The 15,181-nt window shown below is 52.4% G+C and overlaps 1 protein-coding gene and 1 long non-coding RNA gene across 2 annotated transcripts in view; one reads left to right on the forward strand and one right to left on the reverse strand.

Annotated features, from left to right (window-relative positions):
- Positions 1 to 7,094: 7,094 nt before the first annotated feature.
- LOC123644940 lies at positions 7,095 to 9,508 on the reverse strand. Its single transcript, XR_006737308.1, has 3 exons — positions 9,012 to 9,508; positions 8,353 to 8,440; positions 7,095 to 7,511 (listed from the first exon to the last, which is right to left on the reverse strand). It is a non-coding gene; the product is annotated as an uncharacterized LOC123644940 (long non-coding RNA).
- A 3,790-nt stretch (positions 9,509 to 13,298) lies between these two features.
- ABHD17C (abhydrolase domain containing 17C, depalmitoylase) overlaps positions 13,299 to 15,181 on the forward strand; it is a 40,382-nt gene continuing 38,499 nt past the window's right edge. The window contains exon 1 of the mRNA XM_045561406.1: positions 13,299 to 13,978. Within this exon, the coding sequence (XP_045417362.1) occupies positions 13,386 to 13,978 (593 nt within the window). The 5' untranslated portion in view covers positions 13,299 to 13,385. The remainder of the gene's footprint in view (positions 13,979 to 15,181) is intronic.

Genomic DNA, 15,181 nt, shown 5'->3' on the forward strand with positions numbered 1-15,181 from the left:
AGCAGGGCTGGCCGGTCTTGTAACGTCGTCGCTGGGCAAAGTCATTTCCGACGAGTGGCTTTCTGCTAACTCAGCTGGGTCCTCGCTGCTGTTCGGCGTGTGGTCACGCTCTGCCCCACACTCCGAGGCAGTGCTTCAGTCTCGGCTTTCCCTGTCACCCACCCAACCCCTTCTTGCCCCACTTAGTAAACAACCGTCCACACAATTCTCTGATCAGGTGTTGAGCTCCTTCAACCTCCCCATGTGCAGCCTCACGCACTGCGTTCACACTGCCGGCCTTGCAGGTAGGAACTCCTCTGTGCTCTCAGTCCCTCCTGCCCTTCTCCTTGGCCCACCTGGCCTCCCCTCCAGGATTTTCCACTTCTTCCTAAGGTAGCCTGCCCCACTTGCAAAAACCCCCAGTCTCCTCTGTCTTGTGAAAGAAATGCCCTCCCCTAAAAACCAGTCCCATTTCTCTCCTACCCATCACCACCAGACTCTAGAACATACTCTACACCCATGTGGTGGGATGAACAGTGTCCTGCCAAGGTCACGTCCACCCGGAGCCTCAGAACGTGACCTGATTTGGAAATAGAGTCTTTGCAGAATTAATTAAGAGTCTCTAGATAAAAATCATCATGGATTTTACAGCGGGACCTAAATCCAACGATGGATGTCGTTATAACTGATGTCCTTTAAAAGAAAGGGGCGGGATGTCTGGGTGCGCAGAGGAACACAGAGAGGAAGGCCGCGTGAAGAGGGAGCTGGAAATTAGGGCGATGCTGCCACAAGCCAAGGGCTGCGTGGGGCCCTAGAGGATGCAAGAATCAAGGGCACGTTCCCCCTTAGAGCCTTCCAAGAAAGCGTGGCCCCGTGATGCCTGTATTTCAGGATTCCGGAAGTGCGAGAGAACGGGGTTCTGAGGTTTAGAGCAGCCAGTTTGTGGGAATGTGCCGTGGGAGCCCCGGGAAGCTGATCCAGCCCACTTGTTTCTCCCCCTTGCCAGACGTTTGATCAAGAATAGTGACGAAAGTTCTGTGCCGCACCTAATATATTCCAAGCTCTTCATACACCTATCTCATCTGATTTTCAGTCTCTCAGCGGTGGGCACCGTTGTCACCCAGACTTACGTGGCTGAGGGGACTGACGCTTAGCGTGCTCACTGGAGGTCACGCGGCGGGTCCACGAGAGGGTGGGGGCAGGGCCGGACTCCGTGGTGACGGGAACTGGCCGCCACACGGTCCTCCCGCGTCTGCAATTTGTCCTCCCCTCCATCGCACGTACTCTCTTAGAAGACGGTGACGGTTCCTTACCAACTGCGTCGAATGTCCTTCCGTCCCACCCTGCCCACCTACGAGGAAGAGGCTGAGGCACAAAACACAAATTAAAGAGTTTACCTGAGCCCATGTGACGACAGCTGCCCAGAAGACTCAGCCCCGAGTGACCTTGGACGTGGGCTCCGTTCTGCCATTGTCACAAGCAGGGTTTTAAAGGCAGAGAAGGGGACGGGAGTGGCTGCTCACGAGTTCTCGGTGGCTCAGGGTGTTGCTGACGAGTGACTGTCTGCCGTCGCGGTGGCCACAGCAGTTCCGGGGATGGACACGCAGCGCGAGGGGCCGTGGGACGCGACTGCTGTCTCATTTTAACCCCTCTCCGGCCGATAATCTAAAAGGACTCACATTCCTCAGATAAAACTTCTTTTCTTTCCTCAGCCCCGTCCTCTTGTAACTCTTGCGTAATTCTCGCTGCTGTCTTCCTGGGTCCTCTCCCTCCACCCTGCGCTCGGGCGTTTCCGGAAGCATCTGCTCAGCCTTCTTCTACCTCCGCACCCTCCTCCCGGACCCGGCCTGCCTGCACGCCTTCCGCCACCGCTTCTGCCCAGAATACCTCGAAATTCCACCCTCCTCCGGGGGCTTCAAGCCAGGATTGCCACCTTCCCCACCCTCCCCTCCCGGGGTCCTGCAGCGACCCCCCTCGTTAGCTCCCTTTCAACGCGACGGGGCCACCTCCTCCCTGTGACCAAGTTCATGGTCACATTTGGTACTATGATGGGCGTATTTCGGTTTTCCTCCAGGATTCCTGGCTCTCAGCTCCTGCAATTTAGCCTTGTTATTTCCTAAGTGACTAGAGCAAAAAGAATGTTTTTTGTTCAAGTATTTGCCTTTTGTTTTTGGCTCCTGGAGCAGCTCCTGAAGGATGAAGGGGTCACACCTGAGCTCGTGGTGAGGAGGGGAAGTCGGGAAAGGGCCTGGAGCCCGGGGAGGGGTGGCGGCAGCGGAAGTAGCCTTGTGCCCAGAGGGTTGGGACTTGCAGTCTCACCCAGCCTCCAGGGCGTGGGGAACAAGGGTTTAACCCACTGTGCCTACACAATGAAACCTTCATGACAACCAAAGGCAGGGTTCAGAGAGCTTCCCCGTGGCTGAAGAGTGGAGGTTCCAGAGGGTGCTGCCCCAGGGAGGGCAGGGAAGCTGCATGCCCCTTCCCGGGCCCCACCCTGCTAATCTCTTCATTGGCATCCTTTGTGATGTGCTTTATAGTAAGCAGGTAAATCTAAGTGACGCGGTTCCCCGAGTTTGTGAGCCACTCTAGCAAGTCAAGTGAGCCCAAGGAGAGGGGCGCGGGAACCCCAGTTCCTAGCCCGTGGGCACCGGCGAAAGGAGCTGGGGCTGCGACTGGCGTGGGAGGTGGGGCCGGTCTCTGGGGCTGCCCCCTCCCCTGCGGGGTCTGGCGCTGTCTCCCCGGGGAGAGTGTCAGGACGGCATCCACTGGGGGACTCCGGCTTGCTTGGTGTGGAGAGGAACCCCCACATTGCTGTGGGTGAGAGAACAGAAAAGACCCCCCGGGACTTGTTGTCCACGCTCACTGGCACCCCAGCCCAGCCGAGTTAGTTTATGAATCTTGTTGATTCTTCTTTCTTAATCTCTTGTAAAACTCTCCTCTCCATCCTGTTATCAATGGCTGCGTCAGACTTTCTTTCTCTCTCTTTTGCTTGTGTCAACGGAAAAAAAGCCAAACTCTGTAAAATAATTTTAAAGAGATTTATTCTGAGCCAAATTTGAGGCTCATGACCCGGAGCCACGCCCAAGAGGCCTTGAGCAAGTGGACTGGCTGTGGCTGGGTTGCAGTTTGGTTTTAAGCACTTCAGGGAGACAGGCGTTGCAGGTAAAGTCATAAATCAATGCGTAGGAATCATACATTGGTTTGGCCCAAAAAGGTGGGCCATCTTGAAGCAGGGGGCTTGCAGGTTATAGGTGGGTTTAAAGATTCTTTGGCTTGTAATTGGTTAAAGACATGAAGCTTTGTCTAAAGGCTTGGAATGTTTTAACATAGTTGCTGTTTATCAGAGATAAGCCACCAGACATAGATTTGTTGTATAAATTGAGGACCTGCAGGTTTGTCTTGCATACCCTTAGGCCTGTTAATGGGTTACAAAGGATGTCCCCAAGAAGGGAGGGGGCATGATGAGGCATGTCTGACCTCCCTCCTCCTGGCAGGCAATTTAGTTTTAGGATATTCCTTTGGCCACGAGGGGGTCCATTCAGTCAGTCGGTGGGGGGGGGGGGTGAGCCTTAAAATTTTATTTTAGTTCACACTGGGTTGCAATGGCCTTTTTGGGGCTCAGAAAACAGTACCCAAAATCAAGATCTCAGGAGCAGAAGTGTTTCTCTTGCTTCCTGTCTTTCCTCTCATTCTTCCCTGAGGCTGGCGGCGAAGAACTAGAATCCCTCTTCCCCAAAGCAAGTCCTAGAAACCAGAGCCCCATTTCCTGAAAGGCAGTGATAAAACCTAAAATCCTTCCGGGTAAAAACGGGTCATGAAGAACTTATCTGACATATCTTGTTTTTTTGGTTTTTTTTTTTTTTGAGACAGAATCTCACTCTGTTGCCCGGGCTAGAGTGAGTGCCGTGGCGTCAGCCTAGCTCACAGCAACCTCAAACTCCTGGGCTTAAGTGATCCTTCTGCCTCAGCCTCCCGAGAAGCTGGGACTACAGGCATGCGCCACCATGCCTGGCTAATTTTTTCTATATATATTTTAGTTGTCCAGATCATTTCTTTCTATTTGTAGTAGAGACGGGGTCTCGCTCTTGCTCAGGTTGGTCTCGAACTCCTGACCTCAAACGATCCACCCGCCTCGGCCTCCCAGAGTGCTAGGGTTACAGGCGTGAGCCACCGCGCCCGGCCGGACATACCTTGTTTGACTGCAAGTCATGAGACCCCCATTCCAGAGAGGGCCCTGCCCCACGCCCAAAGGAAGGACGCTGCCCGGAGAGGCCAAGAAGAATCTAGACAGACAGGCCTCGCTGGGTTCCCACTCAGTCTGTCAGCATCAGATCACACCCTTTTCATCCAATCATATTTCTACACGGCTGCGCATACTTTGTTCAACCTCAGCATAAAAATGGACAATTCCCCTATATCTTTTGGTCCCCATTCTGAGGCTTTTCTGTGTTCATGTTAAATAAATCTGTGTGCCTTTTTCTCCTATGAATCAATCTGCTTCGTGTCAGTGATTTTCAACGAACGTCCAGGGTCCAGGGCTTTGGCCCCCCACCTCCCGCCATTCCTACCCCCGTCCTGACCGCCCCTCACACCCCTGCTCCTGCTGCACTTCTGAACACATGTTGCCCCCGACCGAGAATCCCAGGTGGTTCCCCAGTGCCTGCGTGGGGTCATGGTGCTGACCCTGGCATTGCCCCATTCCTCTGTAGTTTCGTCCCAGTGTGTGACACCTAGTTTTACCTCATTCCTCCTCATCTTCAGCACTCCCTAGAGCAGTTCCGCAGTTGTCATTATTGCCACCCCCGGCCTTTTTGATATGTTTTCCCTAATGGACCCTCCTTATGAAACTGCAACAGCTCAGACATACTGTCCATGTGTCCATGTTCTGTGGCACTTTGGAGAGCCACAAACCCTGTAATATCTAGATAATTTCACCCCCTAAGAGCCAGTCTTCACATCCTTGGAGGAAATACCCCTCCCCTTGAGAATGCAGTAGAGTGAGTACGAACTTGGGAATCAGAACCAGAGTTCTGCTCTGAGGTGCGGAAGCTGTGTGACTATGAAGAAGTTGTTCAGCCTCTCTGATCTTCAGTGTTCCCTGTGCCAGCAGCTGAGAGCTTCGATGAAACCGCAACACAGCCCAGCTTTCCTTCCACCCAATCCTCTTTCCCTCCCGTCCCCCTTACGGATGTTGATGCCAACAGCAGTCCCAGATCAACTTCCGCATGTCGATCTCCGTCTCTGGGTCTGCTTGCTGGGCAACGGCTTTGAAAGGGCCCTGTCACTACGCCTGGTCCAGAGCAAGGGGTCCCTGAATGTGAATTCTCTCCCACCTGGTCCTAACTTCCTGGGTGCCGCTTCCACTACTTGCTGCTCCACGTTCTCGATACTTTCCTCTGCTCGAAAGTCTCCTTCCTGTGTCTGACGGGTGACTGTCCAGGGGTGACTGCTTCCTCCATGCTCCGCAGCATTTCTCTCTGCTGCCGCTGGCGCTTGCCTGGCTGAACTGCACCGACGGCTCGCGGTGACTGCGGAGTGGCCGGCGCGTTCTGTCGAGCAGGACAGTGTGCTGCCGTTGGAAGCAGGCGCGTCCCTCCTCGTATCCCCCCAGGAGAATGCGTGCCATGTCTGGGTTCCAGGCCTTGCTCCACTTCGCTCATTACGTCCCACCGACCCCACTCTGTCAGCAGCGCAGGCTCCGGTTTCCTCGGCAGCCGTGGGAGGCTTTGGGCGCTGAGAGTTGGTGCTTGCTCGGTGGCCAGCGACGCCCGTGCTTTGGGGAAAGACAGCAGGACAAACAGCAGGGGGACAGCGGGCGACTCTGCAGCCCCTGCCTCTCAAGGGAGCAGCCTGCAGGGGTTACGGAAGGCTTTTTATTTAATAGAAATTTACTTCACTTTTTAAAAAACCCAAATGTTTTTCTCATAATATGTTATTTTACAACAAGAAAGAGAGAGAGGGAGAACTGCAGAGAGAGAAATCATCAGTTCTTGGCTTAGACAGCAGAGCCTGGGATTATTTTTTTAAGATTTGTTTGTCAATTTAAAAAAAAAAAAAAAACCTCAGTAGTGGAATAAAGCGCTTAACACAGGCTTGCGAACAGGGACGTTCTCAGGAGATGAGGTGGGCTTAGCTCTGTCTTGCAGTCTTGCTCACAGGAGATGGCAGTTTCAGCCTCACTGGCCGCTCCACTGCCACCAGGGTTCTGCCTTCTCCCAGCAGGAGTCCGTCCTCGCCGCCCAGACGCAGCACAAGTTCACTTGACTTTGATTCATGTGCTTGAGGGCTGATCTTTGGTTGATCATATTTATAATTTCTGAATGGTGGTGGCTGGCTGGTCCCTAAAGCGATTCCCAAACTGGTGTGCACAGTGGAACTACCTAGGGAGTTTCAAAGGCTGACGCTGTGTCTCTCCACCAGAGACTGGGATTTACTGGCCCGGGGCGTGACCAGGGTTTTGGAGGTTTTAAAAGCTACTTGGATGGTCTTAACGTGCAGGCAAGTTTGGGAACCGCAGTGTTGTGGGGATTATTGGATACTGACAAAATACAGATAGTACGTGTGGACCACCCTTCCCGAAAGCTTAGCTTCGAGGGGACAAGCGTACACAGAAACTTGGGTGGGTGGGAGGAAGCCAGGAGGGTACGTACAGGTGTGTGTTTGTCTCTTGGTGTGGGGAGACCTGGGAACCCTTGTCAGCTGGAGGGAAATCCAGGCAGCCGGGCACAGTGACCCACGCCTGTAGTCCCAGCTACTTGGGAGGCTGAGGCAGGAGGATGGATGGCTTGAGCCCAGGAGTCTGAGACTAGCCTGGGCAGCATAGCAAGACCCCCATCTCTAAAAAAAATAAAAAATAAAAACATCTAGGAAGCAATAGAAATTGAAACTGGTAGAGTAAGAAGTTTCTAGAATAATCCCTGGAGGTGATGGGTCAGTGGCACTAATGGAGGCATTTATCTTAGGCGGAAAGAAAGGTGACACTTTCTCTCTACAATAGGAGGCCTTTGGGCTGCAGTGGCAATGTCACATGGTGACTTAAGTGGACTCTGGGCACTTTCGCCTTGGGGCTCCCTGCCCCCACTGAAAACATGAAAAATTATACTTTATGGCCACGTTGTATTGAAGACAAACATAGTAATATTACATATTAAAACATTTTCTTCAACCTAAAAGTTCATTTTTTTCTTCTGATTTTAAAAAGACATCAAAACATCTTCGTGGGTCCTTAAAAGAGTTGTGGGAATTCAAATGCGCTCTGCCCTCCCCGCCCACTGGGTAAGTGGGCCCAGAGCAGAGACGAGTTGAGAGCAGTCACTTCACGCAACCCTGCTCTTAATACAGTCCGCCGCGCAGGCAGGGCTGGGCGGGACGAGGGGAGCCGGTCTGGGACAGCCGTGGGCACAGGAGAGGGGACGTCAGTGAGCATTGCCGAGCGACAGCAGACGCAGCGAGGCAGGGAGGTGGCCAAGGTGGACCTCACGCTGGAACCCATCCGTCCTGCCCGTAACGTCACCCCGCAATTCTTGGCACTGCTGGAAGAGTGGAGCAAGCAGATGCTTCAGAATGACACCCCCACAAGGCACTGGGGGCCCCTCCCAAAGCAGACAGGATTACTACTTTTCTAAACACCCGAATGTCTCTCTGTTGCCTACAAAATGAAATAAAATTCTTTAGCGTGGCACTGAAGGCCTTGAAAAATAATTAGCTGGGCGTGGTGGCGCACACCTGTAGTCCCAGCTACTCGGGAGGCTGAGGCAGGAGGATTGCTTGAGCCCAGGAGTTCGAGGCTGCGGTGAGCTGTGATCGCGCCACCGCACTCCTGCCTGGGTGACAGAGCGAGATGCCACCTCTTTAAAAATTTTTTTTAAAGTCTCACTAGCCAATGATAGTTTTTCTGGGCTTAAACTTTTAAAGTATCTTAAATATTTTTTGTATATATTTTGTGCTCTGTTTCATTACCGACAAAAAATATTGTGTATATTTTCCTGTCATAGTAAATCGTTCTTCAATTTCCATCTGAACGGCACATCTTAGTCTATTTTCTGAATGCACTATTACTTCACTGGTTTTTAGTGTTCTCAGTTTTTTTTTTTTTGCTATTATAAACTATGCTGTAATAAACATCCTAGTATTTAAAATCTAAGTGAAAAATGAGTTATTTCCTTAGACTAGATTCCAATCTGCATTACTGGATTATAAGTTTGTTATGTTGTAAGCGCTGCCATATATATTGTCAAGTTTCCTTCCAGAAAGTTGCACGGCTCGTGGCTCACCCACCTTGTCTGAGGTCTGTTTCCCTCCTCGCCCTCTCCCCATAGGGTTGGTTTTTTGCTTTTTGCTGCAAACCCTCAATATCATACCATATTATCTCACCTGTAAATATTTCAGTACAGAGAGGACTGAAAATTTATGTAGTGAAATCCTCCATCTTTCCTTCGTGGTTTCCGCCTTTGGTATCACGCTAAAAATAACACAAACTTTCATCTACATTTTTCCAGTTGTCTTTTGGTTTCATTAAAAAAAAAAATCTTCTGCCACTTAGTTGGGTTTATGAAAAAAAAAAAATCTTTGACTTTTTGATCCAATAGAACTGCAATTTTTTTCAACTATTCAATCAGTTGAATAAGCTAATGTATCCTCACTGATTTGAAATATCGACTTTATCATATGTAAAATACTTACACACTGCCGGATCATTCTGCTTTCTCTGGTCTCATGTTGCTATTACTATTCTTTTGGAGTACGTATTCTAATATTTGCTATGGTAAATTCCCCAGAGTAACACTACAAGTTAATCATTCACGTATACTGCTTTAATGTGCAACTATCCAAGATCCTGAAAAAACTTGAAATCGATACCATGGTGTTGTTGATTGTCATCTCAAAATTAGATTTGCAAGCTCAGCACATAAGAGGCTGTTCCTTCCCACTTTCTACTTTAAGAATTACTTATTAAGTAAAACTTTACTCGTACTTAATTAAACCCAGTCGATTACATCTTTGCATATTTAAAAAATGTGATTAAAAATTACTAGGAATTCGATTCCGATCCATTGACAGATGTGATTTCAGTTCCCACACGAACTAGGACGTCGTGTTTGGGGCTGATTACACGGGGACAGGCGAGACGACACAGTTCCTACCAAGAAGCTCGCCAGCCAAACTTCTGTGACCAGTTGCAGGGACTCTGGCCCCCTGTCAAGAATCCATGAATAGAAGATGGGAGGTGACCAGTTGGAAATACAGGTTTGGGGCATAGTCATCATGGACCGACCTGGTTACAGGAGCTGTGCAAACAGGTTTCTGTGGGTGGCTGCTGTTTTCTTTCTCTCAGTCCCCTCCCCCCAGTGCTCTCCCAGCATTCCGGGCTCCCCCCACCTGGGTTCCAGCGACCTCAGTTACAACACTTTGGACAAGAGCTGTCAGGCTGAAGGAGATCTGGGAAAAGATATTTTGCCTCCCAAAGCTTTTAGTGTAACGGTGGGCCCCTTACCCCAATTAATGCCAGCACAGATTCCTTGGAAGAGCCTCAAAGTATCACTTATTATATTTTCAAAATTATAAGCTTTTCCTTTCTTCATATTTCAGATGTGTTCATTTAACAGTTATCTCCTTAAAAATGTATCCCGTCTTTGGTCATACTTAAATATTTTTTCATGGGGGAATAAGCAGGATTTAGACATAAGTGTTCCACTATTGACCAACAAAATACCCTTTGTCCCTACTGAGAAAGCAGTTAAGAAGAATCTAAGATCTTTTGCTTCCGATTCCTGAATCAGTTAATGTTGCATTAGGTTACACGTAGCAAACAAACCAACTACAGTGACATAAAAAGACTTAGTTTTTTTCAGATAAGAAGTCTAGACAAATACAGGCCAGAGCTGGGCTGCTATGAAACAATGCCGTGAAGGATCAAGACTCTATCTTTCTTCACCACTATCTTCTGCTGTGAAATTTACCCTCATGGCTGCAAGATGGCTGCTGTGGCTCAAATAACAATGCTTGCAAGCCAAGCAGGAACAAAGGGAAAAGGCAGAGGGAAACGTTGCAGCTGAGTCTGGCTCTATTAAAAGCCTCTCCAGAAGATCCTCTAATGTCTTCTGTTTAGAGCCTACTGCACGGAATCCTATCAAGTGGCCATCCTCACAGCAGGGGAGGCTGAGTGGTCATGGGTCCTAACTGGGAGCATTGTCCCCAGAACAGAATTTGAGCTCTGTTGTTAAGAAAGATGGAAAGAATGTCACAGTTCCTTATCCAGAGGACACACACAGACTAACAAAGTGTGACACTGGCATTGGCTTTGGACCACTTCATGTCTTTCTCAAAGCCCATATTCCAATACAACTGCCCAAATCAGAAGGAACAAGCTTGGTCTCTTGAATGCATTCACTAAATCACTCATTCTTTAATTTATCAATTTAATTAATATGTATTGCACATCTTCTCTATGCTGGTCATAAGGAAAACAATGGTGAACAAAGTAGACGTGGTCCCTAACTTCACAGAGCATCCAGTCCCAAATTAATTTTTTTAAAAAAGTAAAACAGGGCAATGTATGTCAGATTCCATATAGACAACAAGACTCAGTTTTTAAGCGTGAATATCCTTCTCTCGTGGAAATAAAAAAATGGATCATTCTCCTCTATGCTGCTGACAGTTTATTTTTATAAAGTAAAGTGGCCTTAAGCAACTGAACCTCCAGCAGACTAACACGGAAGCCAAAGTTCAGTGTGTAAAGGCCAATGTTAAATAACAGAGACCAACGCGTTTAGCTACTTGGAATATTGTTAGTTCATCAAACCCGGCTGGCTTAGCAGGATACAGTCATTCCAGGCAACAGACCATGGGATGAACTGCTACGGGCAGGAAGGCTGTGTCTTAGGCCCCTCTCCATGCCCAAGTCAACTCGGCGACTGAGTCATGGCAAGTACCTAGTGCAGAAAATGCACTTGCTGGTCTGAACTCAGAGTTAGACCTTCCTCCACAAGGATGACAGGAACGACACAGAAATTCTTTAAGGTCTACGTGGACAGCCGGTAATATCTGACCTTCACATTTTATGGGACAAACATTATTTCTGTGCACCAATATGCCAAGGCTGACACCCTCACTGTGGACGTGTTGGAGGCGTGCTGAGACGGAAACCCCGGAGCCCTGGGCGGCACGGCCTCCCACCTCAGTGGGCCACACAGAGGCTGCCATGTGTGGGAAGGTTTGGCGGCCGTGCTCTCGGGCACGAACTGCAGGGTCTCCATTAGTCTTCACACAAACCTGAACCAAGATAATCTCCGGGCGAATAAGTGCTCTTTCAGCCCAGCCCTGTGGAGCCTTCTAACGGGGAATCGCACTGAGTCGTGCTCCGCGAATCCTTTGTGGAATGAGACAGGACAGACATAAACAAGTATCCGGCTTTTACGTTTTCCTAACCACGTGAGCACGGCCGCCGGACGTCTGGAACATCAGGGCTGTCTTTTCCCCCAGCGGCACAGAAGACACGAACTCGAGACGCTCCTCAGAGCCCCTTCCTGAGCCCAGGGCTGTTCGAGTCCTGTTGACGGACAGGTGAGAGGACTGGCATTTGTGGCACTTGAGGAAGACTGACTGGGGGGTGTCAGAGACCTTTCGTCTCAGCTCCCAAAGGTCTGCTCTTCCTCTGAATTAGATTAGGGAGCAATGTCCTGGCCTGTGACCTCAGCTCCCCACAGGAATACCACACTGAACCACGATCTAAGACCGGCTTCTTTTAAGAGGAGTTGATTTTTTTTTTTTTTAAGGCACGTAAAAAACAATTCTGAATCTTCTGCGGATGCCCGAGTTAGACTGGCAGGGACTTGGGAGCAGGGACTGCCTTACGTTTTGCAGCTCTAGCGCCAAACGCAGCGGGTGCTGTGAGCATGAAAAAATATTATACACATAGATGTTGAATATAAGAAACAAAGTATCCAAGCAAAGTGAACAATGTGTAGCGAGTTATAAAGATTTTAGGTGAACAGTTTCACCAGGTGTGAATAACTTCAAAACAGACTTCAAATACATTGTCTGAACAGGCTTTGGCACCAGGTTATTTTAAACCAAGTCTGCATAATTCAAAAACATCTGAAAATTGTTTTAGTCAAGAAATGGATGGCCTTTTAGAAACCAAGTCTGGAAGGCTATTGAAATCAGGATGGGCAAACCCATGTAGATGAGGGTGCTGAAAACGTTCCCTCTGTAAAAGCCACAAGGAAAGTTACCGTGCTCAGGACAGCTGGGAATCGAAACAACAGGTCCGAGTGGTGATGGTGCCAACTCTGAGCCTGGAGCTGCCAGCCGGCGGTCAGGGCTGAGCAGCTCCCCCCAGTTTCTGAAAGGTGGTCCAGCTGCCAGGCCAGGAGGAGAATGGGAGCACAGGAGGCTCTGGGAAAACTGGCTCCGGAGCACACACAGTTTCAAGGCACTGGGAGCTGTATTTGCAAAACCATTGTGAGGTGACTGCCAAGATTACAGTGGATTTGAATCAGCGTAAGAAACGATTAAGGACATTTTAAAATCCTGGACGCAAAACAATTCTAGAGAAGCCAACTGTAAAGGACACCAAGTACCTACTTGCCGCCCCAAAATCTACCCCACGTGGAACTAGAAAGGACAACAGGGTTTGTCGCTAACTACAGGACGGTCCCATTACAAGGGCTGACTCTGTAGATACGGGGACGTATAAAGGTCACACCCCGGCCCTGCAAGGGTAACACTGTTGCCACATCCAGAAACAGCCTCTGGTACAGGGAGAACACAGCGGTGGCCGTCCTGTCCCGCAGCCCCAGGACCCCTCGCGGGGCGGGACCTTTGGGCGCTGAGACGGGTCAGCCGGCGGCGTAGACACCAGAGCCGGACCTTCCGGGTTCACTCGGGCTCTCTTCGCGCCGTCGCTTTGCAGCGGATTCGCAGGGGCCTCCGCCCGTGGCAGAAACTTGGATTTGGGGGAGTCCCGGGGGGGAGAAGGGCGGGGGGAGGCGGACCCCTCCGGGAGGACACCCGCCCCTCCGCGGTCCCCTCGGGGCCGGCCCAGCTGCGCGCGCAGAGCCCCTGGCCCCGACTCGGACCCGGGCTGCGCAGCGCCCCCGCCGCCCGTCCCGGGACGCGCCTCGGGGCAGGGCAGGTGCCGCCCCGCGCCGGAGCCCCGCCCAGGCCCAGCCCGCGCCGCGGTCCCCGGAAGTGGCGGCGGGAGCGCAGCGGCGCGGGGGGCGCGCACGAGCCGGCCATGGCCGCCGCCGCCGGCTTTGTGTGCCGCGCGCGGGCCGCGGTCGCCCGCGCCTCGCCCGGGCCGCGGGGCCGCCGCTGACCCGCCCGGCCCCGCCCCCGCTCGCCGGCCCGCGCCGCGCGCCCTCCGCGCTCCGGGCCAGCCAGGGCCGGCGGGCGCAGCCGCCCCGATGCCCGAGCCAGGCCCCAGGATGAACGGCTTCTCGCTGGGCGAGCTGTGCTGGCTCTTCTGCTGCCCGCCGTGCCCGAGCCGCATCGCCGCCAAGCTGGCCTTCCTGCCGCCCGAGCCCACCTACACCGTGCTGGCGCCCGAGCAGCGCGGCCCCGGCGCGCCCGCCCCGGCCCCGGCCCCGGCCCCGGCCGCCGCCGCCGCCGCCTCCGCGGCCCAGCCGGCGCCGCAGCAGCCCGAGGAGGGCGCGGGCCCCGGCGCGTGCAGCCTGCACCTGAGCGAGCGCGCCGACTGGCAGTACTCGCAGCGCGAGCTGGACGCCGTCGAGGTCTTCTTCTCGCGCACGGCCCGCGACAACCGGCTGGGCTGCATGTTCGTGCGCTGCGCGCCCTCCAGCCGCTACACGCTGCTCTTCTCGCACGGCAACGCCGTGGACCTGGGCCAGATGTGCAGCTTCTACATCGGCCTGGGCTCGCGCATCAACTGCAACATCTTCTCCTACGACTACTCGGGCTACGGCGTCAGCTCGGGCAAGCCCTCCGAGAAGAACCTCTACGCCGACATCGACGCCGCGTGGCAGGCGCTGCGCACCCGGTGAGCCGGCGGGGGTCGCGGGCCTGGCGCGCGGGTGTGGGGTGGCGGGGGGGCCTCGGGGGCGGCCTGCGGGAACGGGGGCTCCTCCTCCGGGGCTGGGGGCGAGCGGAGGGCTCCCGGGCCTGCTTCCACACTCTGCGAAAACCCGCCCGCCCTCAGGTTCTTGGAGAGCTCAGACCCGGAGGGTTTTGCCTGGATTCGCACGCCTGGGTGCCACGGGCCCACCGGCTGGGCTTCTGTGGTTGCCGCGGGTGGCAGCGTGTGGGTGCTTCAGTACCGGGCGGAGAGCAGCAACTTGGTTGTCCTTCGTTTGTGTGAGCTGACCCAGAGACTGCAGGTCCTCAGGCCGTCGTGACCTTGGCAAGGCACGGGAGTCTCTAGACCTCAGTTTCCCTCCCTGGACGGTCAGGGGGTGTCACAGGGTTACCTCTAGCAGACTTTTCGGTTGTAAAGTGCCCGCAGGCCACGTCTGGGTAACCTTGAGGCAGCTGGAGGGGGCATGGTCCAGGAGTTTGCCTCCTGGGGGCTGTAGAGTAGCTGGCCGGTGGCTGCCGGCCTCAGCGACAGCCCAGGGTAAGTTTGAATCCTACAGGGTTCAGGGGAATCTCTTGACCTTGAATTAGCATTCAGAGGACTGCAGAGTACCTACCGAGGGCCTTTTACATTCCAGGCACAGACTGGGGACGTGGTTTAGGGGTCAGACCTGGGGAAACAAGCAAACAAAAAAACGTGGGTTTCATTCTTGGTTAGACAAAGGTCTGGGAAGTGGGCAAGTCCGGTCACCTGTTTGTGCTCCAGTTTGAGTGTCTGTGACCTTTCCCACCTACCTGGCAGCAGTGACGGTGGAAACACCTGGGGTCATGTCCATAATGAGATGTGATTTCTTCAGATGAAACAGTCCCCATAGTGAGTAAGTACAACAGCCGCTATTGTCACTGTGGACCCTTATATAGTTTTTACCTATAACCTGTTTGGTTTCACACACAGAGCCAGCATGAATGATTTTTCCATTCATGTTATGTTTATAAATTACCCCTTGCCTGTCTGGGAAAATGGCTCGTCGGACAGGGAAGTACTTAGTGTTTAATATACCTTGCATGTTTATGTTCTCCTACAGTCCGGAAGGGGTGCCCGAATGTGGGTTACAGCTTTTCGGAAGTGGCTGAGGCAGATGAGAATGTATCCTATGCAGATGTATTGGGT

Source organism: Lemur catta, chromosome 9 (assembly GCF_020740605.2).
Source record: "Lemur catta isolate mLemCat1 chromosome 9, mLemCat1.pri, whole genome shotgun sequence".
In the NCBI taxonomy this organism is placed as follows: Eukaryota; Metazoa; Chordata; class Mammalia; order Primates; family Lemuridae; genus Lemur; species Lemur catta.